The sequence below is a fragment of the Anoplophora glabripennis genome, unplaced genomic scaffold (genome assembly GCF_000390285.2).
Source record: "Anoplophora glabripennis isolate ALB-LARVAE unplaced genomic scaffold, Agla_2.0 scaffold462, whole genome shotgun sequence".
Taxonomy (NCBI): domain Eukaryota; kingdom Metazoa; phylum Arthropoda; class Insecta; order Coleoptera; family Cerambycidae; genus Anoplophora; species Anoplophora glabripennis.
In genome coordinates this window covers 337,878-347,077 of record NW_019416567.1, presented here as the reverse complement: position 1 = coordinate 347,077, position 9,200 = coordinate 337,878, and the positions used below count along the sequence as shown (strand labels likewise).

General features: G+C 32.1%; 3 protein-coding genes across 4 annotated transcripts in view; 2 read left to right on the top strand and 1 right to left on the bottom strand.

The window, feature by feature from the left end:
• The first annotated feature begins 332 nt into the window (after nucleotides 1-332).
• LOC108910924 (alpha-ketoglutarate-dependent dioxygenase alkB homolog 7, mitochondrial) lies at nucleotides 333-1,448 on the top strand. The gene is made up of 4 exons (XM_018715693.1): nucleotides 333-527; nucleotides 576-766; nucleotides 817-990; nucleotides 1,044-1,448. The coding sequence occupies exons 1-4, from the start codon at nucleotides 443-445 to the stop codon at nucleotides 1,302-1,304; spliced, it is 711 nt and encodes a 236-aa protein (XP_018571209.1). The 5' UTR covers nucleotides 333-442; the 3' UTR covers nucleotides 1,305-1,448.
• A 96-nt stretch (nucleotides 1,449-1,544) lies between these two features.
• Nucleotides 1,545-9,200, bottom strand: part of LOC108910922 (limulus clotting factor C-like) — a 12,509-nt gene continuing 4,853 nt past the window's right edge. For both annotated transcript variants that reach the window (XM_018715689.1, XM_018715690.1), the window contains exons 7-8: nucleotides 2,036-2,197; nucleotides 1,545-1,932 (exon numbers count right to left, since the gene is read on the bottom strand). In XM_018715689.1, the coding sequence (XP_018571205.1) occupies nucleotides 1,724-1,932; nucleotides 2,036-2,197 (371 nt within the window). In that variant the 3' untranslated portion in view covers nucleotides 1,545-1,723. The remainder of the gene's footprint in view (nucleotides 1,933-2,035; nucleotides 2,198-9,200) is intronic.
• On the top strand, nucleotides 3,078-3,968 carry LOC111691712. The gene is made up of 3 exons (XM_023454950.1): nucleotides 3,078-3,178; nucleotides 3,349-3,567; nucleotides 3,730-3,968. The coding sequence occupies exons 1-3, from the start codon at nucleotides 3,111-3,113 to the stop codon at nucleotides 3,806-3,808; spliced, it is 366 nt and encodes a 121-aa protein (XP_023310718.1). The 5' UTR covers nucleotides 3,078-3,110; the 3' UTR covers nucleotides 3,809-3,968.

Below are 9,200 nucleotides of genomic sequence, written 5' to 3'. Positions count from 1 at the left end.
AAAGGAAATTCAAAGTGGATATAGCAATGCAGATGTATTTTTGTACCAAATTCAACATCTCGTTTATTATTGAATAACTTTTGGAGCCCTCTAAAATAACACCCAAAGGAATCGTATTCCCTCACAATCTATGTGTTGAAAATGAGTCGATGCCTATCCTATTCCTAGTATTTTGGACCTGGAATAATCTTTATAAACGTATGTCCATGAGGAATTAATGATGGTACACCACTGGTAAGAGTAGTTCCATTGATTACATAAACTCAATAGTAGTTCTACTGTATTGCGTTGTTGATTTACCAATTGCTGTCAAACTGTCAACGATCAGCTGTTTACACATAACCAATCGAAATAATTTATTAATAACAATTGAAATGATTAAAAATATAACCTGTATTTGACAGGTTGAATAGTTGGGGATAGAAGGTATTGTTGACTAACTATGATAGTGATAGCATTGCTAAAAAGGGGCCTTATTTCTGCTAAAAATTTGCGATTTCTATCCCAAATTAAACCCATACAATCAGGTTTGTACTCACAAACAATAATCCTTATGTTAATTAGATTTTTTTTAGAGCAAGACCATTGCCCTCCCTATTTTCAGCTATGTAAGGAATTTACAGATAATACTGACTTGGCAAAGAGCCTTGTCAATAGCATGACTGTTCATAATGACTTTTTAAGCGAAGATGAAGAAAAATCTATCTTAGACGAAATAGAACCTTACTTAAAACGTATGCGTTATGAGTTTGACCACTGGGATGACGTAAGTCTTTATAACTAGCATTTTGGGAAATATTTAATCGCTCGTTTCAGGCAATACATGGTTATCGAGAAACAGAACGTTTGAATTGGAATGAAGCCAACACTAAAACGCTAAACAGAGTAAGAAGTATCGCATTTCCACCGAATGTAGCCCAACTGAAGTTTGTACATATATTAGATTTAGACCAAAAAGGGTATATCAAGCCACACATTGATGCAGTCCGGGTAAGTAAACGCAGTAATGCGCATTTTTAATATCTAAAGTCCGTGTCTTTTAGTTCTGTGGGGACACCATTGCAGGTCTGAGTTTATTAACTGACAGTGTGATGAGACTTGTACACGACAAAAATAAGCACCTTTATGCAGATGTTTGGTTAAAACGCAGGTCTTTGTATATAATGAAGGACACTGCGCGGTTCGATTATACACACGAAATTTTAAGTAATGAACACAGTGTGTTTAAGGGTGGAAAAGTATTAAAAGATAGAAGGATATCCGTGATTTGTAGAAATGAACCAGATCCTAGGAATAAAGACTGAGATAAGTACAAAATTTTGTTTTATATACTTCTGTTTGAGACTTAAATGTAAACCAAGATTTTATGGGAAGTTTGAATAGTTTTTTCAAATATTACTTTCAATCGTATTTTTCGAACCTTTAGCAGTGGGAATCAACTTTAGTAGTTAAATATGTCTAGTATTATCAATAAAAATATTTAGAAATCAGTTAAACACAATTTTTTTTCTTTAAATTGTACAAAATATAAAAAATTTATATAATAAAATTTTAGTACAGGAAAATATTAATACTGAGCATCATATGTCCTTAATCAAAAAATTGTAACTGAAAGTACATAGTTTTTTCCTTAAACGATTATTTTTACAAAATTTCAGTAGCAGAATCGATACAATAAACTTTACTATATGAAATGTCCACTATTAATATAACACAAAAGTTATCACATCGTTAAGGCTCCTTTAATCCAATCCAAGTATTTAGCTACGTCTGTAAACACAACGTAATGCATAGCATCGCACTTAAATTGATTTTGTAATGCCACGCTTATAGAAACCATTCCCCTGAGGACCCAAACCGGGTTGTTTGCGTTTGTCCCTGGCTTAGGGAACACTAGGCCTCCTCCGGAATCACCATTGCACACCGACGTACCTATGGAATATGTTGAAACAAATATTTTACCAAAATTTGTAAAAATTAAATTGTTGTGTCCTCGGATATCACGATATTTATCTTTGTGTATTTTAACACTTACCATTTTTAAATCCGGCACAAAATGTGAATTCAGAAGTAAACCTCGAGTAAAAGTCGGGGAAGGAATATATACAAGTCTCCTGGGAAACCACCGGCATCTGCGCTTTGGTCAATTCTTCCGTGACTTTTCCGTTTTCGTCGAATCCCCAACCAGCAACGGTACCTAAATATAGTTAAATAATCGTACATAATGGGATTGTGGTTTTGTCAGAATTATTTCTGAGAGTTGTAATAGGGAGTTCTTCCCACAGAGCTTTCTTTCTGTTTTTAACCAGACTATGCGGTTTGATGTCCTTTATCGAATAATTCTGCACTTAACACGTTTTGCTGAAAATATGCACATGACAGATTTTGAAGGCGCAATGACAATATGTTTTCTGCAAATATATTTCTTTTTTAATCGACATACAATTTTTCCTTTGGGAAGAACAAAATTCCAAAATAAAATTTTAACAAGACCAAAATAAGAAATTTCACATTTCTTTTTGTAAATACAAAATATCTTGTTATTCACCATTTTATTTAGGTTTAAAAGTTTTTAATAAATTGCCTTCTGAGATAAAGAACACAAATAATTTTATATTTTTTATGAAGCTGCATAAACTGTGTTCTCCGGAACTCTGGGGTTCCGCACAGCCTCTCTGGGGGTTCTGCAACAGTCAAAAATTTAAAATTTTATTATCGATATTTACAAAATTAAAAAAAATATACTCTTAAAAATTTTTATTTTCATAATATATACAGGCTTATAAGTTACTATAAGAGCGTTATCTATTTATGCAAGTGCAAGTAAGTCGGCACATAACTTATAAACTGACGCAGCGGTCTTCGCATTGGTTACGTCGCCTTTCCCTTGATTTTTAGCTAGAGATTTATAATATCCCGAAATTGCTGACCAGGCAATAAATGTATTAATGCCTTTTGCAATTGTGCGAAAAATCATTTTCCAAGAACGTATAGCAACAAAAACAAAGTATGCAATGCGCTTAATGCAGAATATGAAATACGATTGCAACTTACGACAATAGCACCTGNAGACAAAAGAACTGTTGCAAAAAATTAAACGGAAACCAAATATGCCAAGGTACATCGTCGACGGATTTGTGTTCCACGTCAACATAACCAAAGGGAACCCCCCAATGATGTAAGTAAATATATTCATTGAGACCGATACCGATTTGCACTGATCTCCTTCACCTTCCTTTCTCTTCTACTTCTCTCTATTATCCCCGTTCTATGTAGATAAGTGCTAACAACAATCATTACACCTTTCCTACTTTTGCATTTTGGCAAAAAACTTTTCCTTTTTTTCAGATATTTACGCTGCTTAGAATATAAAAGACTCGGATGTCATGCTAGGGCCGTAATTCCGTACGATGGATCGATCCAGGATATTAAAGTTAATAAGCCACACAACCATCCTCCCGACTTTGCCGCCGAGGAAAAAATCGTCTTTATGCGGGAACTGAAAGAAGTTATGTTGAAAAATCCCACTGTTCCCAGCAGGACGGTGTACGCTACACTCTCAGAAGTGTAAGTTATTTCTCTCGACAGTCTCCTCTTAAATGTTTGGATATGTTGTCACATCTTGCTAATCAAATTAAAAAAAAGTTATGAGTAAAAATCATTACCGTTGGTGATGGGTGCTTTGTAAATGGGTTTCAGTGAAATTTATTAGATAATTATTTTTTTTAGGTATCCCACTGCCGCCAGAGAGACACCTTTTGATTCCATAAGACATAAAATGAACCGCTGGAGGAGACAGCAAGATTAAGTTTCTCAGTAAAGTGTTTAGGATAGTTAAGCTTTTTCATAATAACGCATTTTTTTATTTTGCTGTACGATTGGTATGCAATTAAATTGTGGTGTTCGTAATCCTTTACTAAAGTAAATGAAAATTGTTATTTGAAGGAATAAAATTTATTAAACGCAAATGTTGTTTTTACATATATGTAATAATACTAAATCGTTTCTAGTCATTGTACACCGAGCGCAAATGGCTCCATCTGTCGTGCTGACTCCCAACTATGCCATTCAAATGGCTACAGTAGAAAGCGACCTGCTATATTGCCAGGTACTTTGTTGCACGACTGCCACCCATAGAGGGCGAAACACAATGTTTCAATTGCCAGTGTTGCGAGAAACAACTACTCAGCGGGCTATATGCCCAGATACCTATTTGTCGTGAGGATACGGCCACATAACGTCTGGATCGTTGGTCGATTGTCTCACCTATGACACACTGATGAGGACTAATAAGTCCGAAACCGGTCTGTGCCGGGCGGGTTAAACTGACGAACAATTCTAGCTGTTGCACTAGGTGTTGCGAGTATAATTCAATGCCGGTCGGGGCATATAGCCCGCGGAGTAGTTGTTTCTTGCAACACTGGCAATTGAAATCGTTTCTAGTCATAACATACCTCAGTCGCACAATAAAAAAGATACAGGGTATTAAAGTGAAAAATAAAAAATGGTTTTTCCTTAATAATTTCTAAAGTTTGAGTCAGACATGTTTCAGGTAATTTTTTCAGGGTGGGAAAAATAAGTATAATAATCATTTTTGGCTGTCGCATGCATGCGCTATCTGCAAGCAATGTTATGCATTAAATATATATTAACTTTTTTCTTAGTTCTTGTATACAGCTTTTAGTAACAAAATATGAAATATTGGACTTTTTTTCAACAAAAAAGCTCTATACTTATTCACTCACCAGTTGGGGAGATATTTTTAATTTAATAAATTAGTATTTCTGATCAAAACCCCGAAGTTTGTAAATCGAGCATAATTTTTGCTTAAATGTAATTGTAAGAGATTATCTTATTGGTCCGTTTATTCTTCCTCGGCGTCTCGATGCAGCGAAATATCCGAGATTTTCAATTAATCAACTCCTAATATTGCTTGAAGAGGTGCCACTAGCTGTCCGTGAAAACGTGTGGTACGCGCACGACAGAGCTCTGTCCATAGTACATTAGCTGTTAGGCAATGGTTAAATTTAAATTTTCCTGGGAGATGAGGTTGAGGGAATGATGCACCCGTCAAATGGTCTGCGCGATCACCGGACCTCACACCCATGGACTATTTTCTATGGGGTCGCGGTCGCCTAAAATGTATTGTTTATTCCAATCCAACCCTATGAATAGTCTGGAAATGCTTTGTAAAAGAATTTTTGTAGCAGCTGAGGAAGTAAAGAACTACAAAAACATTTTTTCAATGGTATGTTGTAATTTTAATCGTAGAATTGGACTATATTTATAAGAAAATGGAAACTACGATATCTTTTATTTTTTAATTGTTAGTGAATTGTTCTCTTAGATTACTTATGTACCTATTTATTGTTTTATGTATTCTTGGTTTTTCTAGTTTTGTTCTTTTCTTCAAATGGTTGCTATTAAACTCACAATAAATATGTAGTGCAATGTTCAAATATCTTCATAGGTAAGAAAATGTATTTTTTATAGAAGTTACAAGTGTATTCATGCGTTAAAATAACACGCCAATATTATTAACAAAAATGTCCTTTTTGGTCGTTAATATTCCTGGTAGTATTAAATCCGAAATACTAATTTATAAAATGATTAAATATCTCGCCAATCGATGGTTGAATTTAGCCATTTTCGATAAGTTTGTCATTTTTGTTCAAAAAGGTCCAATATTTCATATAGGCTATTGACTATGTCAAAAAAAGAGGGTACAAAGGAACTACAACGTAACAGAAATTTTATTGTTGAATATGTTCAATTGACCCTAAAAAATGATAAAACCTTTGAGTGCTACCTTTTAACGGTTTCATTTCGATTGGAAATTCAATTTGCTACAACTTTTCTGTTGACAACTATAGTGAAAAAATGCATAGTTTTCGAGTAAAACTCAAAAAACTGAAAATACCACTTTTTTACTTCGTTCTCAAAAGCGCACCCCTTTAAAAGGGAGCACTCCACGGTTTTATCATTTTTGTACCCTCTTTTTTTTGACATAGTCAATAGCCTATATTTATTCTTTTTCGAAGTGCTCAGAATGTCAAAGTTGCTATCGCAGCCCACTATGTAATTTTTAAAAGCATTATATTCGAATATCGAAGTGTTCTCAGTGCGTTTTTTAAGTTTTACTCAAAAATCAGGCTTTATTAGAAAAACATAAGAGTAGTAATTTTAGAAAATTGAAAGACGAATCCGAAAATATCATGGTTGTTACCGTAAAACAGTGGTGTACTATTTTATTTAGAAAAATATTCCACTGATACCCTATAGCTCCGCCACTGGAGCATGTACATTCTAGGAAAAGCCCTCAGATTTTGGATAGTTTACATAAATACATGTGCCCAATTTCAAATTATTTCACTTAATAGTTTTTGAATTATTTAAAGAAATTAAAAATATTTTTTGAAGTTTAGCACCCTGTATCTTTTTAACGATAGATAAAAACTTTATAGGAAAGACTCCCCTTGAAATTCACCAAAGAATAAGAGGTTTCATTTTTGGTCACCATTTGTGAATCACCCTGTATAAATATAAATAAATTGTGATTATAATTGTATTAAATTGTGTTTAATTCAAACTTATGTCGATTTTGATGTATCTAAATATATTTTTTATATACTTTCAACNATATTTATAAATATATTAAATAATCAGTAAAAAATGTGTGAAAATTTTTTTAGGTGTGGGAGTTCCTCAAAAAAATCAAAATGTTGTCGGGGTTCCGCAAGTCCTAAAAGTTTGAAGATCGCTGCAATATTGTAACTCAGGTTTAAAACTATTTCCATCAAAATTAGATGCATGTAGGCATATCCTCATCAGTGTTTGTCATAAAACGAAAAAAAAAAACATTTTTGTAGAAATGATTCTAAAATTTTTCCTGAATTCGTTTTTTACACAAAATTTTGATTATTCATTTTATAGCTAAATGCAGACATATTGTGAAATCTTGCAGAAGCATCACCTACATTGCTTTTTATCGTACACCATTCTTGAGTAAAGCGACTGCGGACATATACAGGGTGTTTCTTTAATGATATGCGAATATAGAAGGGGATGATTTTATATGTAAAATTAATGATAGTTTGCTTTATAAATTATGGTCCAAAAATGTTCCGTTGCGAAAATACGGGGTGTTAAAATTTTAGGAAAAAAAAAGGAAACACACTGATATTTAAAAAAAAATGTTTTTTCCCCAAATTAAAATTATTTTTGAATTCCCTGTTCAATTCAAAAGATAAGAGCTCTCTTGAGTATTTGTCCTGCGATGCGCCCTTTTTGAATAAAAAAAAACATTAGTGTACCATTTTTTTCTTTAAAAATATCAGTCAGTGCTTGTACGCAAACCACTGTTAGAGCTAAAAATTATGTTTGTATTGAAAAACATGCACCTTTAGCAACTATCACTACGTACTAAATATCACTGAAATATCTCAAGCGGTTTCAAAAATATTAATTAATTTCCTTCTTTTTCCTAAAATTTTAACACCCTGTATTTTTGCAATGGAACATTTAGATAGTTTTTGAAGGAAACTATCATTAATTTTTCATGTAGAATCACATCCTTAAATGTTCGCATATCATTAAGGAGCACCCTGTATTTATTTGTTATTTTTTGACATTTTATAGAATTCGCTATTAAATTTCAACCAAGTATTTTAGTTACATCCTGTATAATAAAGATCTTGCGTAACAAAAATTTCCAGTGGCAAACTGTTTGCAATAAATATGTATTCATAGATATTAACTAGTTTATAAATAGATACATTAAAACTGGATTTTTCGTATTACAAAAAAATGTAATCTATATTCGCTCATTGAATTAATTAACCATACATTATGTATAAAAAAGTGAAAAAAGGCAATTTTGATCTATTAACACAAAAAGAAGAAGAAAGCAAGGTTGATAAAAGTTAGATGACTGTGATTTTTGTGGACCAAGAATATTAAAATAATTTGATTAAACATTTTCAAGTTATTTAAACTGGATCTAAACTTACTTAAGTTATACAGGGTAATTCACAAATGGTGACCAAAAATAAAACATCATATTCTTTGGTGAATTTTAAGGGGAGTCTTTCCTATAAAGTTTTTATATAGGACGCTTCGTTAAAAAAATACGAGGTCTGAAACTTCAAAGAATATTTTTAATTTTTTTAAATAATTTAGTAAGCGCAGTTATATTAGAAATTGGGCACGTGTATTTATGTAAACATTGTCCAAATTCTGAAGTCTTTTCCTAAAATTTACATGCTCCAGTGGCGGAGACACAGGGTATCGGTGGCATATTTTTCTAAATAAAATAGGACATCACTGCTTTACGGTAACAACCATGATATTTTCGGATTCGTCTTTCAATTTTCTACAAATTACTACTCTTTTATGTTTGGTTGCTCAAAAATACCTCCATTTCCACGAACACAGGCCTGACATCTTTTTAGTAACGAAAATGTAATTTGTTCGATATTTATTGTTGCTTGAATCTGATGAAAAGCATTGAAGACAATCGAGATGAGGTAAATTTTGCACTTGTTGAATACTTTTGAAATAATTTATATCGACAAGTTTTTAGGCTCTCAATTTTTTAACTACATTATAGTTATTACAATGCATTCAGATGCAGCAGTGATATCCTCAACACTAGCATTTTCAAGTAAAAATACATTGAGGTAATTTTTTAATTTTGAAAAATTCTTATTTACAAAATTGAAAAATTTTTTTGTGATTGTAATTTTTTAATTAAAAGTACAAAAATAATTAAAAGAATTCGAAATTTTACAAGATAAATATGATTAATTGTTGTTTAAATAAATAAATAATAATATTCAATCACCTAGAAACTTATTTTAACTTTCACATTCACAAAAATAAATTTATTAGACAAAATAATACCGAAAGTAGGTAATAAAAATGTTATAAAAAGAAAAAGTATCGTTGGTTAAATTGACATATCTCGATTGATTTTAGTTGTACAAACTTCTACCAGGCACCATTATTTTAAAGGTCTTGAAACCAGCTTTCATTTGAATATGGCATTACATATACCTAAATTAACTCAGAAAAAAGTTATAAGACGAAAATCGTCAAAAAAGGGCAAAAATTGGCCAAAAATCCAAAAAGTAGCCAACTTTGAACCAATGTATCTCGGTTTCTATTAGTCGTAGGTACTTCTATAAAGGCTTATTTTAAAG

What these genes read in the sequence shown, in the direction of transcription:
- LOC108910924 (XM_018715693.1), top strand. Translation starts at nt 443, where the DNA reads ATGATAGTGATAGCATTGCTAAAAAGGGGCCTTATTTCTGCTAAAAAT. An exon ending in AATTAAACCCATACAATCAG is followed by an intron (nt 528 to 575) that starts GTTTGTACTCAC and finishes GATTTTTTTTAG; the next exon opens with AGCAAGACCATTGCCCTCCC. An exon ending in AGTTTGACCACTGGGATGAC is followed by an intron (nt 767 to 816) that starts GTAAGTCTTTAT and finishes CGCTCGTTTCAG; the next exon opens with GCAATACATGGTTATCGAGA.
- LOC111691712 (XM_023454950.1), top strand. Translation starts at nt 3,111, where the DNA reads ATGCCAAGGTACATCGTCGACGGATTTGTGTTCCACGTCAACATAACC. An exon ending in AAAGGGAACCCCCCAATGAT is followed by an intron (nt 3,179 to 3,348) that starts GTAAGTAAATAT and finishes CCTTTTTTTCAG; the next exon opens with ATATTTACGCTGCTTAGAAT. An exon ending in TACGCTACACTCTCAGAAGT is followed by an intron (nt 3,568 to 3,729) that starts GTAAGTTATTTC and finishes TATTTTTTTTAG; the next exon opens with GTATCCCACTGCCGCCAGAG.